Below are 25,438 nucleotides of genomic sequence, written 5' to 3' on the forward strand. Positions count from 1 at the left end.
ATATATATATATATATATATATATATATATATATATATATATATAAAGAACATATATATATATATATATATATGTAAAGATCAGAGATAAAATTTTTTAAAAATGTCTTGCATGTGACAAATTGCTTTTCTCTTGCTGCTTTCAGATTCTTTATGTTTTGACAGTTTGATTGATATGTCTAGGTGTAGACCTCTTTGAATTTATATTTGTTGGAGTTTGTAAATAGATCATTTGGATGTGGAGATTAGTGTTTTTCATCAAATTTAGGAAGTCTTCAGCCACTGATTTCTTTAAGTATTCTTTCAGCCCCTTTGTTTCTGTCTTCTTCTGGAATTCCCATTCTGTGTATGTTGGTACGCTCGATGGAGTCCTACAGGTCTTTATGGCTCTGCAAATTCTTGTTCATTCTTTTTCTTTCTCTTCCTCAAACTGGTTAGTTTCAATTGACCTATATCTAAGTTTCCTGACTCTTTCTTGTGCCTGCTCAAATTTGCCTTTGAGCCACTCTAGTTTATTCTACTTTTCAACCCAGAATTTCTATTGGCCCTTTCAAATATAATTTCTCTCTCTTTTCTCAATTTGATGAGAGCATGTTCTGATACTTTCCTTTAGTTCCTTTTTTATGGTTTCTTTTAATTCTTTGAACAGTTTTTAAATAGTTGATTTTAAAAGTCTTGGTCTAAGAAGTCTAATTATCTTGGCTTCGGGGACAGTTTCTCTTGATTTTTTTTTTCTTTTTTCTATGTATGGGTCATGCTTTCTTGTTTCTTTACATGGCTTACAATGTTTCTGTTGAAAACTGGACATTTAATAACATAATGTGGTGATTTTAGAAATCAGAGTCTCCTCCATCTCCAGTGGTTTTTGTTGGTATTGTTTGTTGTTTTGTTATTGTTTGTTTGTTTAGTAATTTTTCCAGTCTTGCCAGGAGCTCTGTGTGGATATTGGGGTGCACTTTCAACACACCTTCAACACACAGCCAAGCAGGTGACAATTCCGCCTTAGCCTTCACTTCCTGTTTGTGCAGAGCCCCAAGATATCTCCCCACCAGAGATGAGAGCATAAGGCCTTCACAGATTTGTCCTGAACATGCACACAGACTTGGGCATTTGTATATGGTCTTCTAGATTCTCAGGAATATTTGGGAGCTTTTCAAAGCCACTATGGACATCTCATTCCCAAGGTTTTCCTTTTAAACTTTCAATTAGCCTATTTTTGCCCCAGCTGTTATCCGGTGCCTCGGGCAGCCAAGAAGTTAAACAATTGCCTCTAGTAATTTTCTACAAATGCCCCTGAGGAAAAGGTTTTTCACACTGTGCTAGGTGTGAATAGGTCTAATAAAGACAGACTTATAAGTAGGGTGTTCCAAGGAACCCCCAAACAAGTCAAATAATGATAGTTCTCTGGGAATGAGACTTTGAATGAACTCTAACCCTGTTCTGCTCCCTCCTATGGCTGCTAGACTGCTAATTTTCACCATGATCTCTGGCTGTTGATTTCCAAGGCTGCCATCAACAAGGTTGGGAACAGAACAGCTAAAACACCACAAAGCTCACTGTTCATACTAAGATTCAGCCATTTCTCTTGAATAAATGTTCTCCTAGTTACTGTAAGCCTTTGTTTAATTTCTAGTGTTCTGAAAATATTGTTTCTGACTATTTTTGCCAGTTTTTTTCTATGTTTTCATGGAGCAGAGAATTTTTTAAGGTTTTTTTTTTTTCTGCACCATTTTCACAGGTATCACTTGCTATACTCCTTTTAATAATTAAGAATCATCTTTGACTACTCAAACATCTTTGACTACTCAAACATTTGCCCTTTCACATTTGTTTTCTCAGTTGATCCTCATAGCAGCAGGGATATTTGGTAGGAAAATCCGCAAGCTGCATCAATTGAATTCAGATATTTCCTTCAGGTAATGTTGTGAGGGCTGAGAAATGCTAGTCTCACATGGAAAATTGATCTCCTATCATTTATACTGACAATGATTTGTGTGTTTGGTAAGGGAAGTTATGTAAATATGAAAAGATAAACTTTGTCCTCAGAGACTTATCAGGAATGCAACCATTTCACATTCTTTCTGTGTCTTCTCTGACCATTAGTTGGACAGGAGGATGCAAGGGTGGGTATGCATGACAAGATGAGGAAAAAGATAAACTAAGACTGTGACTGGAAAACCATCACATCAGTTTTCTGTCACAACAACCAAGTGATGTAAGTTCCTTACTTAAACTATTGGCCTTTGCCAAGAAATAATAACTACATTGTATAGTTTATTTTAATTTATATAAAGGTAAGATGGGGAAAAATTATGATTTACTCTTGAACTATTAATACTGTGCTAAATATATGTTAAGGTAATTGACCATGAATGCTCTGGAGGCGTATCACAGGAAGATGTAACAACCCCAGTAGAAAAAGTTACTTGTTTTCCCCAGAAGCAACATTCTCATCACAAGATTGTTCTAGAAATCCTTACCATAGTTTCGCAAAGGATGTTTTAGGGATAGCCTGCATTAGAATTACTTGAAGGGCTTGTTACAAATGTAGATATCTGGGTCCTACCTTAGAGCTGTGGAATTAAGGTAGTTAGGGTTAATGCCTTGGAATATGAATTTTAGCTTATTAAAGTTTCTGGACAGAGGCCTTAAACGATTTTTTTTAAAGATTTTATTTATTTATTTGAGAGAGAGAGAGAGAGCGAGAGAGAGCAGGAGGAGGAGCAGAAGGAAAGGGATAAGCAGACTCTGCACTGGGCACAGAGCCCGATGCAGGGCTCAGTCCCAGGACCCTGAGATCATGACCTGAGCCGAAACCAAGAGTCGGATGCTTAACCAACTAAGCCACCCAGGCCACCCCAAACTATTTTTTTTTTAATTTTTTTATTGTTATGTTAATCCCCATACATTACATCATTAGTTTTAGATATAGTGTTCCATGATTCATTGTTTGTGCATAACACCCAGTGCTCCATGCAGAACGTGCCCTCCTCAATACCCATCACCAGGCTAACCCATCCTCCCACCCCCCTCCCCTCTAGAACCCTCAGTTTGTTTTTCAGATTCCATCGTCTCTCATGGTTCTTCTCCCCCTCCGATTTCCCCCCCTTCCTTCTTCCCCTCCTGCTACATTCTTCTTCTTTTTTTCTTTCTTAACATATATTGCATTATTTGTTTCCAAACTATTATTTTGAAAACAACTTTATTTATGTATAATTAACATAGTAAAGTGCACATATTTAAAGTATGCAATTTGATGTTTTGATACATGTATACACCTGTGAAACCATCACCACAATCAAGATAATGAACACATCTATCACCCCCAAAAGTTTCCAAATTCTCCTTTGTATTATCTTTCTTCTGCCCTTCCCTTATCCCCCACTGCTTCCCAGGTGGTCACGGATCTTCTTTCTGTCACTATAGATAGTTTGAATTTTCTATCATTCCATAAAGAGAATCATACAGCATGTACTTTGTTTGGTCTGGTTTCTCTCACTCAGCATAATTATCTTGAGATTCATTCATGTTGCTTTGTGTAAGAATAGCACATTCCTTTTAAGTGAGGTATAGTATTCCATTGTTTGAATATAGCCCAATTTCTGTATCCATTTACCTGTTAATGAATATTTCCACTTTCTTGGATTATTATTCTCTTATGTTATGTTAGTCACCATACAATACATCATTAGTCTTTGATATAGTGATCCATGATTCATTGTTTTCGTATAACACCCAGTGCTCCATGCAGTATGTGCCCTCCTTAATACCTATCACCGGGCTAACCCATCCCCCCACCCCCCTCCCCTCTGAAACCCTCAGTTTGTTTCTCGGAGTCCATAGTCTCTCATGGTTCGTCTCTCCTTCCGATTTCCCTCCCTTCATTTTTCCCTTCCTTCTCCTAATGTCCTCCATGCTATTCCTTATGTTCCACAAATTAGTGAAACCATATGATAATTGACTTTCTCTGTTTGTCTTGGGCTATTTTGAATAATGCTGCTATTAACGTTCAAGTGTAAGTGTTCTTGTGGACATGTGTTTTTGTTTCTCATGGGTAATCACCGAAGAGTGTAATGGTTAGGCCATATGGCAGGTACATGTTTACCGTTTTAAGAAACTGCTATTTTCCAAATTGGTAATATCATTTTTATTTCCACAGCAGCGCATGAGAGTTTCACTTGGCTCCACATTCCTCACCCAAACTTGGTGTTGTCAGTCTTTTACTTTTAAGCCAGCCTTATAATAGTTGTGGAATAGTATGTTATTGAGGTTTTAATTCGCTTTTTCCTAGTGACTAATGGTTAAGCATCTTTTCATGTGCTTCTTTGCTATCCATATATCTTTCGTCGGTCAAGTGTCCATTCAAATCTTTTGCTCATTGTTTTCTTATTATTAAGTTTTGAGAGGTTTATTTTTATATACCCTAGATAAAAATCCTTTGTTAGATTTATGCTTTGCAAATATTTTCTTTCAGTGTATGGCTTATCTTTTCATACTCTTAAGAGTATCTATTGGGGGAGCCATGCTGGCTCAGTCGCAGTGTCTTTCAGGATTGGTGAGTTCAAGCCCCATGTTGGGCATGGAGCCTACTTAATTTTTTTTAAAAAAGAGTGTCTTTTGAAAAACAGAAGATTTTAATTTTGATGAAATCCAAATTTTAAAAAAATTATGGATTATATTTTTGGTGTGTGCCTAAGAAATCTTTGTCTAAAGTCACAAAGATTTTCTCTATAGTTTTATAGTTAGATCTCTAATCCATTTTGAGATTTTTGTTTGCTTGTTTTGGTATATGGTGTGAAATGTGGATCAAAGTTCAGTTTTTTGTTTATTAGTGTCCTGTTATTCCATTACCATTTCTCCAATTGACTATTTATATAAGTGCATCAATTTCTGGATGCTCTATTCTGTTCCATTGATCTATTTGTCTATCCTGACATCAATACCTTACTATCTTGATTACTGTAGCTTTATAATAAGCCTTAAAATAAAATCCTTCAACTTTGCTCTTCCTTTTTAAAACATTTTTTATTTACATTCCAGTTAGTTAACATACAGTGTAATATTAGTTTCAGGTGTACAATATAGTGATTCAACACTTACATGCAACACCTGGTGCTCATCACCACAAGTGCACTCCTTAATCCCCATCACCTATTTAACCCATTTTCCCCCACTTCCCCTCTGGTAACCATCACTTTGTTCTCTGTAGTTAAGAGTCTGTTTCTTGGTTTGCCCCGCCCCCACCTTTTTCCTCTTTGCTCATTTGTTTTGTTTCTTAAATTCCACGTATGAGTGAAATTCCATATATGAGTGAAATTCTATGACAAATTATATTTGTCTTTCTCTGATTAACTTATTTCCCTTAGCATTATACTCTCTAGCTCCATCCATGTCCTTGCAAATGGCAAGATTTTATTCTTTTTTATGGCTGAGTAATATTCCATTGTGTATATATACTACCTCCTCTTTATCCATTCATCAGTTGATGGACATCTGGGCTCTCTCCATAGTGTGACTATTGTTGATAATGCTGCTGTAAACATCGGGGTGCATGTACCCCTTCCAATCTGTATTTTTGTATCCTTTGGGTAAATACCTAGTAGTGCAATTTGTGAGTCATAGGGTGGTTCTATTTTTAATTTTCTGAGGAACCTTCATACTGTTTTCCAGAATGGCTGCACCAGTTTACATTCCCACCAACAGTGCAAGAGGGTTCCCTTTTCTCCACATCCTTGTCAACACCTGCTGTTTATTGTGTTGTTGATTTTAGCCATTCTGACAGCTGTGAGGTGGTATCTCACTGTAGTTTTGATTTGCATTTCCCTGATGATGAGTGATGTTGAGCATCTTTTCATGTGTCTGTTGGCCATCAGATGTCTTCTTTGGAAAAAATGCCTATTCTTGTCTTCTGCCCATTTTTTGATTATTTTTTGGGTGTTCAGTTTTAGAAGTTCTTTTTTTTTTTTTTTTTTTAAAGATTTTATTTATTTATTTGACAGACAGAGAGAGCGAGAGCAGGAACACAAGCAGGGGGAGTGGGAGAGGGAGAAGCAGGCTTCCTGCCGAGAAGGGAGCCCGATGTGGGACTCGATCCCAGGACCCTGGGATCATGACCTGAGCCGAAGGCAGACGCTTAACGACTGAGCCACCCAGGCGCCCAGTTGTAGAAGTTCTTTATGTATTTTGGATATTAACCCTTTATCAGATGTGTCATTTACAAATATTTTCTCCCATTCCATAGGTTGCCTTTTAGTTTTGTTGGTTGTTCCTTTGCTGTGTAGAGGCTTTTTATTTTGATGTAGTCGCCATAGTTTATTCTTGCTTTTGTTTCCCTTGCTTCAAGGAACATATGTAGAAAGAAGTTGCTGTGGCTGATGTCAAAGAAGTTACTGCCTGTGCTCTCTTTTAGGATTTTTATGGTTTCAGGTCTCACATTTAAGTCCTTAATCCATTTTGAGTTTATTTTTGTGTATGGTATAAGAAAGTGGTCCAGTTTCATTCTTTTGCATGTTGCTGTCAGTTTCCCCAACACCATTTGGTGATGAGACAGTCTTTCTCATTGGATATTCTTACCTGCTTTGTCAAAGATTAATTGACAATATATTTGTGTGTTCATTTCTGGGTTTCTGTTTTGTTCTATTGATCTATGTGTCTATTTTTGTGCCAGGACCATATTGTTTTGATTACTACAGCTTTGTAATACAACTTGAAGTCTGGAAGTGTGATGTCTCCAGTTTTGCTTTTCTTTTTCAAGATTGCTTTGGCTATTCAGCATCTTTTGTGGTTCCATACAAAATTTTAGAATTGTTTTTTCTAGCTCTGAAAAATGCTGGTGGTATTTTGATAGGGATTGCATTAAGTGTGTAGATTGCTTTGGGTAGTATGGACATTTTAACCATATTTGTGCTTCCAATCCACGAGCATGGAATGTCTTTCCATTTATTTGTGTCATCTTCCATTTCTTTCATCAGTGTTTTATAGTTTTCAGAGTATAGGTCTTTCACCTCTTGGTGGTTTTGGTGCAATTGTAAATGGCATTGATTCCTTGATTTCTCTTTCTGCTGCTTCATTATTGGTGTATAGAAATGCCACACAGCAACTTCTTGCTAGACATGTCTCCAAAGGCAAAGGAAAGAAAAGCAAAAATGAACTATTGGGACTTCATCAAGATAAAAAGCTTTTGCACAGCAATGGAAATAGTCAATGAAACTAAAAGGCAACCTACGGAATGGGAGAAAATATTTGCAAATGACATATCTGACAAGGGGCTAGTATCTAAAATCTATAAAGAACTTACCTAACACAACACCCAAAAATAACAAAAAATCCAGTTAAGAAATGGGCAGAAGACATTTCTCCAAAGGAGACATCCAAATAGCCAACAGACACATGAAAAAATGCTCAACAACTCGGCATCACGGAAATCCAAATCAAAACCACAATGAGATACCACCTCACACCAGTCAGAATGGCTAAAATTAACATCAGGAAACAACAGGTGTTGGTAAGGATGCAGAGAAAGGGGAACCCTCTTATGCTGTTGGTGGGAATGCAAGCTGGTGCAGCCACTCTGGAAAACAGTATGGAGGTTCCTCAAAAAGTTAAAAATAGAGCTACCCTATGACCTAGCAATTGCACTGCTAGGTATTTACCCAAAGGATACAAACATAGTGACCCAAAGGGCACCTGCATCCCAATGTTTATAGAAGCAATGTCCACAATAGCCAAACTGTGGAAAGAGCCAAGATGTCCTTCAACAGATGAAAGGATAAAGAAGTTATGGTATATATATATATATATATATATATATATATATATATATACACACACACACATATTATGGAATATATATATTTTGGAATATTACTTGGAAGTAATGGAACTTGAGGGTATTATGCTAAATGAAATAAGTAGCTGGAGAAAGACAATTATCATATGGTTTCACTCATATGTGGAATGTAAGAAACAGTGCAGAGGACCATAAGGGAAAGGAGGGAAAACTGAATGGGAAGAAATGAGAGAGGGAGACAAACCATGAGAGACTCTTAACTATGGGAAACAAACTGAGGGTTGATGAAGAGGAGGTGGGTTGGGGGGTGGGGTAATTGGGTGATGGGCATTAAGGAAGGCACATGATGTGATGAGCACTGGGTGTTATACGAAACTGATGAGTTGTTGAACATTACATCTGAAACTAATGATGTAATATGTGTTGGCTAATTGAATTTAAATTTTAAAAAAGAGAGAAAAAAGAAAAAAAAAAAGAAATGCAACAGACTTCCATACATTGATTTTGTATTCTATGACTTTACTGAATTCATTTATTAGTTTCTAGCATTTTTTTGGTGGAAGCTTTATGTTTTCTATATATATAGTATCATGTCATCTATAAATAGTGAAAGTTTGACTTCTTTCTTGCCTATTTGGATGACTTTTACTTCTTTCTGTTGTCTGATTGCTGTAGCTAGGACTTCCAGTACTAGTTTGAATAAAAGTGGTGAGAGTGGACATCCCTGTCTTGTTCCTGACCGTAGAAGAAGAGCTCTCAATTTTTCCCCATTTAGGATGATATTAGCTGTGGGTTTTTCACATATGGTCTTTATTTATTTAAAGGATTTTATTTATTTATTTGACAGAGAGAGACACAGCGAGAGAGGGAACACAAGCAGGGGGAGTGGGAGAGGGAGAAGCAGGCTTCCCGCCGAGCAGGGAGCCCGATGCGGGGCTCGATGCGGGGCTCGATCCCAGGAGCTGGGATCATGAGCTGAGCTGAAGGCAGACGCTTAACGACTGAGCCACCCAGGCGCCCCGCATATGGCCTTTATTATGTTGAGGTATGTTCCCTTTATCCCTGCTTTGTTGAGGGTTTTTATCATGAATGTATGTTGTACTTTGTCAAATGCTTTTTCTGCATCTATTGGACTGATCATATGGTTCTTATCCTTTCTTTTATTAAGGTGATATATCATGTTGATTGACTTGTGAATACTGTACCACCCTTGCAACCCAGGAATAAATCCCACTTTATCATGGTGAATGATTCTTTTAATATATTGTTAGATTTGGTTTGCTAATATTTTGTTGAGGATCTTCGCATCTATGCTCATCAGAGATATTGGTCTGTAGTTCTCTTTTGTATATGTGTGTGGTATCTTTATCTGGTTTTAGTATCAGGGTAATGCTGTCCTCATAGAATGAATTGGGAAGCTTTCCTTCCTCTTTTATTTTTTGGAATGGTTTGAGAAGAATTTGTATTAACTCTTCTTTAAATGTTTGGAGAATTCTACAGATAGCTGTCAAGCTATCTGGTCCTGGACTTTTTTTGTTAGGAGTTTTTGATTACTGATTCAATTTCTTTGCTGGTTATTGGTCTGTTCAAGTTTTCTATTTCTTCCTATTTCACTTTTGGTCATTTATGTGTTTCTAGAAATTTAGCCATTTCTTGTAGGTAGTCCAATTTGTTGGCATATAGTTTTTCATAATATTCTCTTATAATTGTTTGTATTCTGTGGTATTGGTTGTTATTTCTCCTCTTTCATTTGTGATTTTATATATTTGGGTCCTTTCTCTTTTCTCTTGGTAAGTCTGGCTAGAGGTTTATCAGTTTTATTAATTTTTTCAAAGAACCAGCTCCTGGTTTCATTGATCTGTTTTTTAAGTTTCTATACTATTTATTTCTGCTCTAATCTTTATTATTTCCTTCTTTCTGCTGGCTTTAGGATTCATTTGTTGTTCTTTTTCTAGCTCCTTTAGGTGTAAGATTAGGTTGTTTATTTGAGATTTTTCTTGCTTCTTGAGGTAGGCCTGTATTGCTATTACTTCCCTCTTAGGACCGCTTTTGCTGTACCCCAAAGTGCTGGACTGTTGTGTTTTCATTTTCATTTGTCTCCATATATTCTTTTTTTAATTTCTTCTTTGATTTCCTGGTGGACTTACTCATTGTTTAGTGGTATGTTGTTTAACCTGTGTGTATTTGTAGTCTTTCCAGATTTTTTCTGTGGTTGACTTCTAGGTTCACAGCATTGTGATCAGAAAAGGTGTATGGTATGACTTCAATCTTTTTGTATTTGTTGAAGCCTGTTTGTGACCTAATATGTGATCTATTCTGGAGAATGTTCTATGTGCACTTAGAAAGAATGTATAGTCTGCTGTTTTAGGATGGAATGTTCTGAATATATTTGTTAAGTCCATCTGGTCCAGTGTGTCATTCAAAGCCATTGTTTACTTGTTGATTTTCTGTTTAAATGATCTGTCCATTGATGTAAGTGGGGTGTTAATGTCTCCTACTATTGTTGCATTATTATTGATTATTTCCTTTATGTTTGTTGTTGTTTTATATATTTGGGTGTTCCCATGTTGGGTGCATAAATATTTATAATTGTTTTATCTTCTTCGTCGATTGTCCCCTTTATTATTATATAGTGCCTCTCTTTGTCTCTTGTTACAGTCTTTGTTTTAAAGTCCAGTTTGTCCAGGTCACCCAGGTGGCTCACTTAGTTAAGCACCTGACTCTTGATCTCAGCTCAGATCTTGATCTTAGGGTCATGAGTTCAAGGCCTGCATTGGGCTCCACACTGGGCATGGAGCCTACTTAAAAAACAAATAAAGTACAGTTTGTCCAATATAAGTGTTGCTACTCCAGATTTCTTTTGACATTCATTTGCATGATACATGTTTTTCCAACCCCTCACTTTCAATCTGCATGTGTCTTTAGGTCTAAAATGAGTCTCTTGTAGGCAACATATAGATAGGTCTTTTTTTTTTTTTAATCCATTCTGACACCCTGTGTCTTTTGATTGGAGCATTTAGTCCATTTACATTCACAGTAATTATTGATAGATATGTATTTATTGCCATTTTATTGCTTGTTTTGTGGTTGTTTCTGGAGTTTTTCTCTGATGCTTGCATATCTTTCTGTCTTTCATGTTTTGCTGATTTTCTTTAGTGATATATTTGGATTTATTTCTCTTTATTCTTTGCATGTTTATTAGTGTTTTTTTTATATATGGTGACCATTAGGTTTGTATGTAACCTCTTTGCAAATAGCAGTCTATATTAAGTTGATGGTTGTTCAAGTTTGAACCCATTCTTTTCTCCTCTCCTACCCATGTTTTAGGCATATGTTATTATATTTTATATCCTTTTTTGTGTGTGAGTTCCTTGACTGATTTTTACAGAAATATTCATTTTGGGGTGCCTGGGTGGCTCAGTCATTAAGCATCTGCCTTCGGCTCAGGTCATGATCCCAGGGTCCTGGGATCGAGCCCTGCATCGGGCTCCCTGCTCAGCAGGAAGCCTGCTTCTCCCTCTCCCACTCGCCCTGCTTGTGTTCCCTCTCTTGCTGTGTCTCTCTCTGTCAAATAAATAAATAAAATCTTAAAAAAAAAAAAAAAGAAATATTCGTTTTTACTGATTTTGTGTTTCCTGGCTTTATATTGTCACTTTTTGTCTCTCCTTTCCACTTAAAGGGTCCCCTTTAATATTTCTTGCAGGGTTGGTTTAGTGGTCACAAGCTCCTTTAGTTTTTGTTTGTCTAGGAAACTCTTTATCTCTCCTTCTATTACGAATAATAGCCTTGCTGGATAGAATATTCTTGGCTGCAGATTTTCCCCTTTTAGCACTTTGAATATATCATGCCACTTTCTTCTGGCATGTCAAGTTTCTGTTGAAAAATGTCCAGCTAGCCTTATGGGTTTTTCCTTATAAATTAATGACTTCTTTTGCTGCTTTTAAGATTTTTCCTTTATTACTATATGTTGCAAATTTAATTACCATATGTCTTGGTGTTGGCCTGCTTTTGTTGATTTTAATGGGAGTTCTCTGTGTCTCCTCAATCTGGATGTCTGTTCCCTTCCCCAGATTAGGTTAAGTTTTCAGCTATTATTTCTTCAAATAAATTTTCTGCCCCCTTTCTTCTCTCTTCTTCTTCTGGGACTCCTATAATATTAATGTTATTACATTTGATGGAGTCACTAAGTTCCCTAAGTCTATTCTCATTTTGCATAATTTTTTCCCTCTCATTTGTTCATCTTCCTTGCTTTCCATTAGTTTGTCTTCTAGCTCATTAGTTCATTTCTCTGCTTCTTTCAGCCTGCTTTCGTTGCATCAAGCATGTTTCTAATCTCATTTATTGCACTCTTCATCTCTGATTGATTCTTTCTTAGCTCTTTCATCTCTGTGGTAAGGGTCTCACTGATGTCTTCTATTCTTTTCTCAAGCCCAGTGAGTATCCTTATGATCATTTCTTTAAGTTTTCTATCAGGCATGTTACCTATATCTGTTTAGCTTAGATCTCTGGCCATGGCCTTATCTTGTTCTTTCATTTGGGATGAATTCCTCCATCTTGGCATTTTGTCTAGGTGCTCTGTCTTCTTCTCTATGTTAGAAAAACCAGTTATATCTTTTGCTTCTGAAAATAATGGCCTTATAAAGAAGAGGTCATGTAGTGCCCTGGGCCTGGTGCTTCGGGTAGTGTCTTCAGTGTGTGCTGCATGCACTCTGCTATTGTGTTCTGGCTGCTCTATCCTTCAGGCCAGTCATCTACAGAGGCTCTCCTTGCCTGCTGTGAGCAGTGTTTGGTCCCTGGCCTGAATGTAGCAAGTGTTAACTAAGTGTGCTCTGGTCTGCTTGTGAAATGAGACCTGTCACCACCTCCACGAGAACTAAGGCCCTGTAAAACTCTCTGATTGGGAGACGTGGTGTGGGCAAGGGTTTGTACTGGTCTTCTGGGAGAGGGGCCCAGCAAGCTGGGACTGAGGCAAGTGTGCCTGAGAAGAGTAGTTCCACTGGAGTGCAGGGGTTGGGGCTTGGTGTAAGCAAGTTAGGCAGCCAGTGTTGGAATTGCTTCCTGCAGGTGGTTCTGTTTACGCTGAGGAGCAGAGGAGGGAAATGACACCAACTATCTCCTTTGTTCCCAGAGAGGTATCCCCATGAATGTTGCCTCTCAGGAACACACTCTAAGAAGAGCAAATAATCTCCCCACTGTGTGTCCCAGGCACTCTTCAGATCATTGTTGTCATGCTGTATGGTCCAGTGTTGTTTGCCTGCCTTCTCTCCAGGAGCAGCTCAGTGCCCTCCAGGCTCTATCCCAGACAAGCCTGCTGATCTTTAAAATTCCAGGCTTTAAGCCCTGCTGGTTGCAAGAACTCATGAAAATTCAGCCCCTCTCATTTTCCAAGCCAGTGGCTATGGGAAAATGTTCTCCTTGTGCATTCCCCTTGTGCTCCTCTCTCTCACACCCTTCTCTTCGATCACGACTCCCTTCCCCCTGCAGCAGCTGTGATCTGTTTCTCCCCTAAGCCACATCTCTGCACTTTCTTTTTCGATGTAGCCATTTCTCTCCCTTTAGTTGTGGAGTTTGTTCTGTTAGTCTTCAGGTCAATTTCTGGAGTATTTAGGGTGATTTGACAGTTATCTAGCTGTATTTGTGGGATGAGGTGAGCCTAGGGTCCTCTAACTCCACCTCCATCTTCTGTTCTTCCTTTTTAAAGTTGTTTTGGCTATTCTACATCCTTAACATTTCTGTATGTATTTTGGAATCAGCTTTTCAATTTCTACAAAAAAGCTTGCTGAGATTTTGCTTGGTATTGTGTAAAATCTATAGATCACCTTGGTAAGAAAGGGCATCTTACCAAAATTGTTCCTAATTGACGATTTAGATTTTAACTGAATCACCCTACCCTACTCTGCCTCACACAAAAAAAGACACGTGTTTGTTATGAGGATATGACATTTATTCAGTTAATAATTCAGAAATACATTATCAAGCCCTTCTCAAGTCTTAGCACTATGCTCCCTAGGTTGTGACAGGAATGTAAAATCTAGATAAGAAGCAGAACCCCACATAGAATATTCTCCAGAACAGATCACATGATAGGCCAAAAAACAAGTCTCAATGAATTTAAGAAGATTGAAATCATATCAAGCATCTTTCCAACCACAGCAATATGAAATTAAAAGCTCAAGTGGTGCCTGGGTAGCTTAGTCAGTTAAGCATCCAACTCTTAATCTCACTCAGGTCATGATCTCAGGGTTGTAAGATTGAGCCCTGCGTTGGGCTCCATGCTGGGCGTGGAGCCTGCTTGGGATTCTCTCTCTCCTCTTCCTCTGCCCCTCCCCTCCAAAAAAATCAGTTACAGGAAGGACACCTGGCTGGCTAGTCAGTGGAGCATGCAAGTCTTGATCTCAGGGTTGTAAGTTGGAGCCCCATGTGCAGTGTAGAGATTACCTAAAAATGAAAAAAATTGGGTGCCTGGGTGGCTCAGTTGGTTAAGCGTCCAACTCTTGGTTTTGGCTCAGGTCATGATCTTGAGGTCATGAGATCGAGTCCCACATTGGGCTCTATGATGGATGTGGAGCCTGCTTGAGATTCTCTCTCTGGCCTCCCCATCTCCCAGCTCATGCATGTGTGCATGCACTCTCTCTCAAAAAATAAATAAATAAATAATAAATAAAAATCTTTAAAAGTCAGTTTCAGGAAAAAACTAGAAGAAACACAAAAACATGGAAGCTAAACAACATTTTTCTATAAACAACCAATGGGTCAATGGAGAAATCATAGTGAAAATGAAAAAAATACCTGCAGGCAAATGAAAATGGAAACACTACAGTTCAAAATCTTTGCAACACAGCTAAAGCTCTTTTAAGAGAGAAGTTTATAGTGATACAGATGTACCTCAAGAAAGAAGAAAAATCTCAAATGAACAATTTAACCTCACACATAAAGGAACTAGAGGGCACCTGGGTGGCTCAGTTGGTTAAGCATCCCACTCTTGGTTTCAGCTCAGGTCATGATCTCAGGGTCATGAGATTGAGCCCTGTGTGGGGCTCCATACTCAATACAGAGTCTGCTTGTCCCTCTCCCTCCCCCTCTGCTCCTGCTCCCACTTGTGCATGCATGTGCTGTCTCTCTAAATGAATAAATAAAATCTTAAAAAAAAACGAACTAGAAAAATAAAATAAAACCTAAAGTTAGTAGAAGGAAGGAGGTAATACAGATCAGACTGGAAATAAATGAAATAGAGACTAAAAAAATAGAAAGGATCAGTAAAACTAAGAGTTGGCTCTTTGAAAAGTTAAACAAAACTGATAAACCTTTAGCTAGGCTCATCAAGAGAAAAAGAGAGAGGACTCCAATAAAATCAGAAATGAAAGAGAAGTTACAAGTGACATCAGAGAAATACAAAGGATTATAAAAATTATGAAAAATTATATGCCAACAAATTGGACAACCTAGAAGAAATGGATAAATTCCTAGAAACATACTATCTTCCAAGGCTGAATTAGGAAGAAATAGAATTTCTGAACAGACCAATTACTAGTAACAAAATTGAATCAGTACTTAAAAAAACTCCCAACAGGGGCGCCTGGGTGGCTCAGTCGTGAAGCGTCTGCCTTCGGCTCAGGTCATGGTCCCAGGATCCTGGGATCGAGCCCCACATCGAGCTCTCCGCTCAGCGGGAAGCCTGCTTCTCTCTCTCCCACTCCCCCTGATTGTGTTCCCTCTCTCGCTGTGTCTCTATCAAATAAATAAATAAAATCTTTAAAAAACAAAAAACAAAAAACAAAAAAAACTCCCAACAAACAAAAGTCCAGGACCAGACGGCTTCACAGGTGAATTCTACCAAACATTTAAAAAAGAGCTAACACCTATTCTTCTCAAACTATTCCAAAAAACAGAAGAGGAAGGAATGCTTCCAAATTCATGCTTTGAGGCCAGTATTACTCTGATACCAAACCCAAAGATACTATAAAAAAAGAAAATTACAAACCAATATCCCTGATGAGCATAGATGCAAAAATCCTCAACAAAATATTAGCAAGCTGAATTCAAAAATACATTAAAAGGGTCATTCATCACAATCAAGTGGAATTTATTCCAGGGATACAAAGATGGTTTAATATATGCAAATCAATGTGACACATCATTATTAACAAAATGAAGGATAAACATCATACAGTCGGGGCGCCTGGGTGGCTCAGTTGGTTAAGCGACTGCCTTCGGCTCAGGACATGATCCTGGAGTCCCGGGATCGAGTCCCACATCAGGCTCCCTGCTCAGCAGGGAGTCTGCTTCTCCCTCTGACCCTCCTCCCTCTCATGCTCTCTGTCTCTCATTGTCTCTCTCGCAAATAAATAAAATCTTAAAAAAAAAAAAAAAAAAAATTAAAAAAAAAAACAAAACATCATACAGTCATCTCAATAGATGCAGAAAAAACACTTGACAATATTCAACATCCATTTATGATAAAAATCTCTCAACAAAGTATACTTAGAGGAAACATACTTCAACATAATAAAAGCCATATATGAAAAACCCACAGTTAACCTCATACTCAACAGTGAAAAACTGAGAGCTTTTCCTCTAAGATCAGGAAAAAGACAAGGATGTCCACTCTCACCACTTTTAATCAACATAATACTGGAGTTCCTAGTCATCAGGCAAGAAAAAGAAATTAAAGGCATTCAATTTGGCAGGCAAGAAGTAAAATTTTCACTATTTGCAGATGACATGATACTATATATAGGAAACTCTAAAGAGTCCACCCCCCCCCAAAAAAACTATTAGAACTAATAAATGAATTCAGTAAAGTTGCAGGATACAAAATCAACATACAGAAATCTGTTGTGTTTCTATACACTACTAATGAGATAGCAAAAAGAAAAATTAAGAAAATAGTCCCATTTACAATTGCATCAAAAAGAATGCAATATCTAGGGATAAATTTAACCAGAGATGAAAGACCTGTACTTTGAAAATTATAAGACATTGATGAAAGAAATCAGAGATGACACAAATAAATGGAAAAATATATGAAGTTTATGGATTGGAAGAACAAATATTGTTAAAATGTCCATACTACCCAAACCAACCTATAGATTGAATGCAATCCCTATCAAAATATCAATAGCATTTTTCACAGAACTAGAACAAATGATCCTAAAATTTGTATTGAACCACAAAAGACCCCCAAATAGCCAAAGCAATATTGAGAAAAAAGAACAAAGTTGGAGCTATCACAATTCCAGATTTCAAGATTTACTACAAAGCTATAGTAATCAAAACAATATGGTACTGGCACAAAATAGACACAGATCAATGGAACACGATTGATAGCCCAGAAATAAATCCATGCTTATATAGTTAATTAATCTATAACAAAGGAGGCAAGAATACATAATGGGGAAAAGACAGCACCTTCCATAAATGTTGTTGGGAAAATTGGACAGCTACATGCAAAAGAATGAAACTGGACCACTTTCTTATACCATACACATAATAAATTCAAAGTGGATTAAAGACTTAAGTATAAGACCCAAAACCACAAAATTCCTAAAAGATAACATAGGCAGTAATCTCTTGGAAATCAGCCTTAGCAATATTTTTCTGGGCAGGTCTCCCCAGGCAAAGGAAGCAAGAGCAAAAATATAAACTATTGGGACTACATCAAACTAAAAAGGTTTTACACAGCAAAGGAAGCCATCAGCAAACCAAAAAAGGCAACCTATTGAATGGGAGAAAACATTTGCAAATGATATATCCAATAAAGCATTACTATCCAAAATATATAAAGAATTCATACAGCTCAATGCCAAAAAACCCCAATCTGATTAAAAAATGAACAGAAGACCCGAACAGACATTTTTCCAAAGAAGACATACAGATGGCCAACAGACACATGAAAAGATGCTCAACATCACTGATCATCAGGGAAATGCAAGTCAATACCACAATGAGATACCACCTCACGCCAGTCAGAATGGCTAGCATCAAAAAGACAAGAGATAACAAATGTTGCTGAGAACGTGGAGAAAAGGGAACCCTTGAGCATAGTGGGGATGTTAACTGGTGCAGCCATTATGGAAAACAGTACAGAGATTCCTCAAAAAACTAAAAATAAAAGTGCCATACTATCCAGTAATTCCACTTCTGGGTATTTACCCAAAGAAAATGAAAACACTAATTCAAAAAGATATATGCACCCTTATGTTTAATATAGCATTATTTATAATAGCTAAGATATGAAAGCAATCTAGATGTCCATAGATAGATGAGTAAATAAAGAAGATGTGGTATATGTACACAATGGAATACTACTTAGCCATAAAAAAGAATGAAGTCTGGCCATTTGCAACAACATGGGATGGACCTAGAGGGTATTATGCCGAGTGAAATAAGTCAAAGAAAGACAAATATTCCATTATTTCACTTACATATGGAATCTAAAAAACCAACGAACCAATCAAAAATAACAAAAATGAAATAACTGATAAATATAGAGAACAAACTAGTGGTTGCCAGGGTGTAGGGGGTGGGGAATGGGGATTATAGGTGAAGGGGATTAAGAGGTGCAAACATCCAGTTAGAAAATAAGTGAGTCACTGGATTGAAAAGTACAAAAAAATAAGCAGAACCAGATCCTAGCTTGTAGATAAAAAGAAAAGCCCTACTGAACTCAAAGACAGGCCCAGAGGCATTGTCCAGCACCTTCCTTTCACAGACTGGCAAACAGAGGGTCAATTTCACACAGATGTTAGGCAGCAGACCAGAGCAGGGCCTTGGGCTGGTCCCTGAGAGGAGGTGAGACTTCCCAGACAGAACACAGAAGCATCAGGCAACGGGGGAAGGAGGTTTCAGGATCAGGAATATCAGGACCTTATGTCTGTCTAGCATTTTTCAAAGCTCTGACACATACCAGATTATCATCCCAATCCATTCCTATACCATCTTTAACCCTTGGGATTGCTGAGCATAATAACCTTGTACGCTCTGGGCAAGGCACTCACACTCTGCAGAGTACTCTATCACAGCATATAGCAGGCTATATTATAATTTTATGATGTGTTTACATTTTTCTCCCCACTAGACCATGAATTCCTCTAGAGCATGAAGGTTGTCTTAGTGGTTTTAGCTTCCTTTGGGCCTCATATTAGACAAGGGCCTGGCACTCATAGGTGCTCAGTAAATGTTTAGTGAATAAACAAATAAAAGAACTCATTGAATAATCACATCAGGCTGGCAAACTACTCTGCAAGCAGAGTCAGGGGTGATGAGGTTTAGCTCAGGACACATCTCATTCATCTCAGACCTCCAGCGCCTAGCAAGTGTTTATTTGTTGAGCTAGACTAACCCAGAAGAGTTACTATTAATAGTTGGCATTTCAGGACAGGGAAGAGGGAAGGCGGGAGCTAGAGTGAGCCAATGAAACAGCTTATGAGAGGATGAAAGGGCATTCCTCTTCCTCACCTCTCCCACTTTAAGACTTGTACCCAGGGGCGCCTGGCTGGCTCAGTCAGTAGAACACACAGCTCTTGACCTCAGGGTTGTGAGTTCAAGCCCCACATTGGCTGTACAGATTACCTAAGAATAAAATTTTAAGGGAAAAAAAAAAAAAAAAGACTTGCAGCCAGTTAGATGTTAACTGTATAATTCAGCAAATGGTGTCCACTGAACATTTCCTTGTTGAATATCATGCACAGAGCCGGGCCAGGTCTTAGACTAAAGTGAAGGAGGAAGATAAAGCAGGTCCTTGAGACTTCAGGAGAACCTGGGTGAGCCAGCACAACTCCACCTGGTATAGGGAGGAATGCATGTGCCATTCTTTCCTATGGTTCAATGTTCATGTATATTTCTCTAAAGCAAAGACATTGGAGTGGAATTTGTACCCTGGATTGAAAATATGGAAAGAGCTACCAGCAGTAAGGAAGACCCAGTCCCCAGCATACATGGGATTAAAGGTAGGATCCAGTGGGAGAGTGGGATACCAATGGGTGATACCAGCTGCTGAGAAGCTGAAGAAGACATTGCCTTAGTCTCAGCCTTTCCTGAATTATGTGAGCGAGAAGAAAGATATAATATCAGTTTTCTGCTATTCATTTGTGTAGATTTAACTAGGCTTGAATTAAAATGAAGGGCAAATGTTTCACATTGAAAGTGACTCCCTCTTTGGAAAAGCTGTCCTCTTAAGGAAATGGTTGTGGAGATTATTATTATTGCCAGAATGTCTGTGCTTGGGAATAAAGACACCAGCTTGTGGCAACTTAATTTCTTGCTCTATCCAAGATTTATGGATTTCACCTCCTCTCCAAACTTTCCATGCAAAGGCTAGGAGCACTTGATCCAGGTGCTTCCCCATAAGACTTCAGCCCTGACTTCTTCGTGGGTCAGTTTTCTGGTGGCCAGAATTTGGTATGGGATCACAAAGAAAAACAAGTGTGGAAGGTTTTTTTACTTTATATTTTAATGACATAATAGATTATGGTTTATGGGGTTCCAAATGTGCTCCTTTTGTCGTCATCTTGTCTTTCCCTGCCTGTTTAAATTGGAGATAACCTTTTCCAAAAGACCTTCTACTTTATGCTTTTACCACTGCCCATAATCAAAGTCTTGGGAATTCAGTATTTGAGATTTTGGTTTTGGACTATTATGTAATTAATTTGATGGGACATGAGGTATGTATTCAGGCCTACGATTTATTTAGAAAAGGCCTCTGGAAGGAATTTTAGTTCAAAACACATTTATTGAGTGTCTACAAAGTACAAAAGTCATTGAAGAAACATACACAGATCCCACACCCCCACTCAGGGGCAAAGCTAACTTATGTTTCTTGGTCAGACTTCTAGACGTTTGGATGCTAATGAGCATGAAATGGCAAATTAACAGGAAGATGGTCACATAATAAGTAATTGGATGTGCAGTCTTGGTCAACAAATATTAATGGCAATGCCATTTAATAAAGCAGTGATTGTCAGGGCACCTGGGTGGCTTAGTCGGTTAAGTTTCTGACTCTTGGTTTCGGTTCAGGTCATAATCTCAGGGTTATGAGATCGAGCCCTGCATTGGGCTCCATGCTGGGTGTGGAGTCTGCTTGGGATTCTCTCCCTCTGCCCCTCCCCTCTCTAAAATAAATAAATAAATAAAAATAAAACAGTGATTTTCAATTAGGGTATATATGTGTGTTCTAAAATTTTGTATTTGGAAAATACAGACCAGGAAAAGTGAGGCTTGAGAAAAATCTTGGCTGGTGAAAGCTCATAGACTATAATATAGTCCCTAAATTTGCTTTGCATGATAAGGCCTATCCCTCTATGGGATATAGCAGAATCTCTAGGACGTGTGAAATTTTTATGTTTTGTTTTCCATGGGTATTTTGTAATGGCTTGTAAAAAAAACTTTTTTAAGAAAAGATAAAATCAGATTTTTATCTCCTAAATAATTGGCTTTATCCCCCAATATTGTCTCTAATCAAGTCACATCCTGGCTTCCTTTTCTACTTTGTAAAGCTCAAAATGAAGGAAGACCCCTGATATTGGACCCCCTTTCAGCTGGGGCCCTACAGATGAGTAAAATGTGTGTTGAGAATTCCATTCCAGGTTATTTATTTAACAGGCAACTCTTCAGATTTTCAAGGACTATTAGAAAATTGAGCCTATCAACCTTATCTGGTCCTAAAGTATATTTTATTCTTGAAGCCTTTAACGCCTTTTTTCATGTGCCAAGAATCTCTTAAACAGATCTTTAAAAGCCCCTTTGCTTGAAGACATTGGCATACATTGGTCAACCCAGTGGCATAATCTATAAACTTACAGACATGAGCCATTTGATAGAGTTATAACTCCTTCACCCAAAGCATAAGGATGTGGATTGTCCAGGTGCCCTTCTTTTTTTTCCTTCTGTCTATCCTGCTAATTCAAAGTGATCAGACTCAAAGGTGTGAGATGAGCAGAAGAATGGATAGCATTTAGTTAAGTGTGTCTTAGTCTAGACTTGGCTGTAGACTGTTTATGTTATCTGGTGTTATCTGGTGCGTGCATGTATGCACTTCAGTGCTAGGAAAGCAGGCTGGTTTCAGAAGTCAGAAAGATACAAGGGAAAAACTGATGTCCATTTGAACTTACGACTTTTTCACGAGTTAGTTTCACAAAAACCAGTCAGCTCTTCAGAAGATTGGCTGACACCTCAAAACAAAGCAAAAAAGACCCAAAAACAAGAAGCAAAACTCAAGAGTTACATTGTGAAAAGTAGTATATAGCACACTGACAGCACCAATGCTGGTGATGACAGGAAGCAACAGGAACTCTCATTCACTGCTGGTGGCCATGCAAAATGGTATAGTTTGATAGTTTCTTACAAAAGCTAAAAATTGTTTTACCATACAGACCAGCAATCATATTCCTTAGTATTTACCCAAATGAATTGCAAACTATGATATATCCATACGATGGGATATTACTCAGGAATAAAAAGAAATGAGCTATCAAGCCACAAAAAGACATAAGGAAACCAAAGTGACAAATTGCTAAACAAAAGAATTCTGTCTGAAAATACATACTGCATGATTCCAACTGTTTGACACTCTGGAGAAGACAAAACTATAGAGACAGTAGAAAGATCAGTGGTTACCAGGGATATGGGGAAGAGGGGATGAGCAGACTGCATACAAGAGATTTTTAGGGCAGTGAAACTATTCTGTATGATATCGTAATGGTGGATATAGGACATTGTGCACTTGTCAAAATCCACAGAACTGTCCAACACAAAGAGTAAACCCTGATGTAAACTGTGGACTTCAGTTAATAATAATGCATCAGTACTGGTTCACTGTAAGGAACGTACCACACTAATGCAAGATGTTAATAATAGGAGATATTGTGTAGAGAGCCAATGGAGAGGGGCTATATGGGAACTCAGTATTTTCTGCTCAGTTTTTCTGTAAACCTAAAACTGCTCTAAAAATAAAATCTGTTCATTTTTTAATTAAAAAAATCACACACGGTAGTGTCACAGGGGCTTTAGACTAAAACCTTGCCTACATCGTTTTTATCAGGTGCGTGTGCCCACTGCCCAGCTGCTATGAGGTTAGCTGCTAACAGCTCTCGGTTGTGCCCTTCGGAGGAGTGCCCTCAGCTGACCAGAGCTGTCCAGCCAGGAAATGCCTGAGAGGTTATGGCCTCCCTCAAGGGCAGCTTATGGCCAGCCAGCCAATGGCTGACTGATTCGGGGTACAAAATGGGACACCTGTGGTACTATCTATGGTCCAGGGTTTCCCAGGAGATCAGGCTGGCACTAGACTTGAGCAGAGCCCACTTCTTCCCTGCCCTGTCTTCTGTCCTCAGTGCTCTTACAGGTTTCCTCTGAAAGCCCTTTCTCCACCACTCGCTTGTGCAACCTGCTTCTGGGAAACTTGACCCAAGACAGTACCAAGAAAGGTCCTAGAAAGGATGGGATTCTGGCGTTGTTAGGTCACTTGCTGGCCAGTGGCAATGAGGATTCCATTGCTGCTGGTTAGGTGGCGTGTGGAAAGCCCTGGGCCCTGGTTTGTGGTAGCAGTTCAGTTGCTAAGATCTTCACCTGTGGTGACACCTGGGGCCAGACACAGGGGGACAGGGATGCACCAGTTGGTGCAATGTCTCTAGGATTTGAGAAGTTTGGGGAAAATATGAAGTATCGGGACCACAGAATTGGGAGGCTATTGCTAAGCACCATGGATGCGCTCGCTGAAGAGAGTGAAGAAAGTGAGAGCCTCAGATTAACCACCAATTTAAAGCCTCATGTGAGACTCAGAGGGCTTCCTTGCCAGTGTTCAGCCCCTCATCTTCTACAGCATGGCACTATGTGAGAGGATGAATTCTCAGCCTAGGCAAATGTGCTGCCTGATCATTTGGGGCTCCTAGTGCTAGTAGAAGAGCTGGCAGGTCATGCCCTGATAGGGAAGATGTGGGACTATAAAGCTTGAGATGAGGACATCTAGGTCTAGGCCCTTAATGCCCCTGGGCTGGTGTAAGTGGCCTACCCCCCCTTATTGGGAGAGAGACTCTTCTCCCCCCAAAATTATGCAGAAGCCTCAAATGAGATGTACATGACAATGCTTGCCCTTCTCAGGATGTGTCCCCACCTTCCTTCCAGAATAATAATTACCATCTAAATATAACAATGATCTGACTGGGGAAGAGGCACAGAGACCTAGAGACTTAAGCTCAAAATGTGAGGATCTTCGTACTGTGTTCACGCCCATCAGAGAACATCCATTGCAGAAAAGGTGCCTAACAGCTAAACCAACTGGATGACTTGGCCAGCAGGTGTCAGCTGGCTTTTTCCTTGGTACCCCAGTGCCTGCACAGTGGGCTCATAGAGACACCTTCACAGCAGAGTGGGAGGCTATGCATAGGCCCAGCAGCATGGGCTTCCTGTTGTCAAGACCGACATAGCTTCTGTCACTGCTGACAGTCAACTGGCCGGTACAGATGGATGCTGAGCTCCCAGTTGGATAGTATCCCTTGAGGAGAACGGTCGATGTCATCAGACCCCCTCCAGGCTGGAAAGTACAGTAATTCACTCTGAGCAGGATTGACATGTATGCCTTTCCTGCTCACAGTGCCTCCACTGTTCGAGGACTCATGTAGCATCTGATCAACCATAAAGCATTGCTTTAATGGAGAGACTTGGCCGTCGGCATATGACCACAGGACTGACCTACAGTCCTACCACACACCACCCCATTTAGAAGCTGCCGGCCTGATAGAGCCATGGAATAGCCTCTTGAAAGCGAGATGTGCAACAGTTTAGACATGGCACTGTGGGGTGGGGTGCTAGCCTTCAGGATGCAGTATATACCTTAAACCAATGCCATGTCATGGTACTGTGCCCTCAGTAAGCAGAATATATGAATCTGGGAGGCAAGAGGTTGAATGAGTTGTGACCTTATTCATTATCATGCTTTAGTGACTTGCATAGGACATTTGTCTTCCCCATCCCTGCAACGTTCGTTAGTCTCAGTGAGTCTAGAGGCCTTGGTTCCCAAGGGGGGGGGTTTCCACCAGGGGACATAGTAAGAGTCCTACTTAACTTGAATCTATGCCCCCTGCTGCTGCAATTGGTTTTTAGGTTGTACCGTTGTTACCATCTCTCTCCCACTCATTCTAGATACCCCTCCTTCTCATCTTCTGCTGGTGGTGTGCCCAGGGGGTGTCCCGGACTCTTGTCTGGCTACTTCTTTTACTTGCCCATTTACAGTTACAGCTGGGTGTGGAGGTGTTGGGGGATGTCCCAGTGGGTCACCTGAGCATCAGGCACATTCCTCTCTGACGCTGTTAGGTAACAGCCTAAGCTCCTCATGAGGACTAGGATCAATTGCTTCCTCCAGCGTGGCAACTGCTTTTTTTTGCCTGTATGTCTAGTGGATGCAGTGTTGGGACCCCTCACGATGAGGATGGAGTGTTGGGACCCCTCACGATGAGGATGCAGTGGTGGGACCCCTCACAATGAGAATTAAATGAGATGAAGCTTTCAGACTAGTGCCTAGATGGCTGTTTGCATATTATCATTAGCAGCTAGTTACCCACATTTGTTCCTCCAGGGAAGGAAAGGAAAGGCTTACCCATAATTTAAAGGCATGTCTCCACCCCACTGCACCCCCCGCTCCCCCGGCTTGTGCGCGCGA

General features: G+C 39.3%; 1 protein-coding gene across 3 annotated transcripts in view; it reads left to right on the forward strand.

The window, feature by feature from the left end:
- Positions 1-25,438, forward strand: part of MCF2L2 (MCF.2 cell line derived transforming sequence-like 2) — a 233,695-nt gene that overhangs the window by 202,614 nt on the left and 5,643 nt on the right. The window contains exon 26 of one of the 3 annotated variants that reach the window (XM_032407086.1): positions 19,639-19,736. The exons of 1 other annotated variant lie outside the window; for it this stretch is intronic. In XM_032407086.1, coding sequence (XP_032262977.1) covers positions 19,639-19,736 — 98 coding nt within the window. Of the gene's footprint in view, positions 1-2,102; positions 2,702-19,638; positions 19,737-25,438 lie in introns of those variants that run through there. One more of the 3 variants, XM_032407088.1, reaches the window with a different exon arrangement.

Source organism: Phoca vitulina, unplaced genomic scaffold (assembly GCF_004348235.1).
Source record: "Phoca vitulina isolate PV1807 unplaced genomic scaffold, GSC_HSeal_1.0 scaffold8, whole genome shotgun sequence".
In the NCBI taxonomy this organism is placed as follows: domain Eukaryota; kingdom Metazoa; phylum Chordata; class Mammalia; order Carnivora; family Phocidae; genus Phoca; species Phoca vitulina.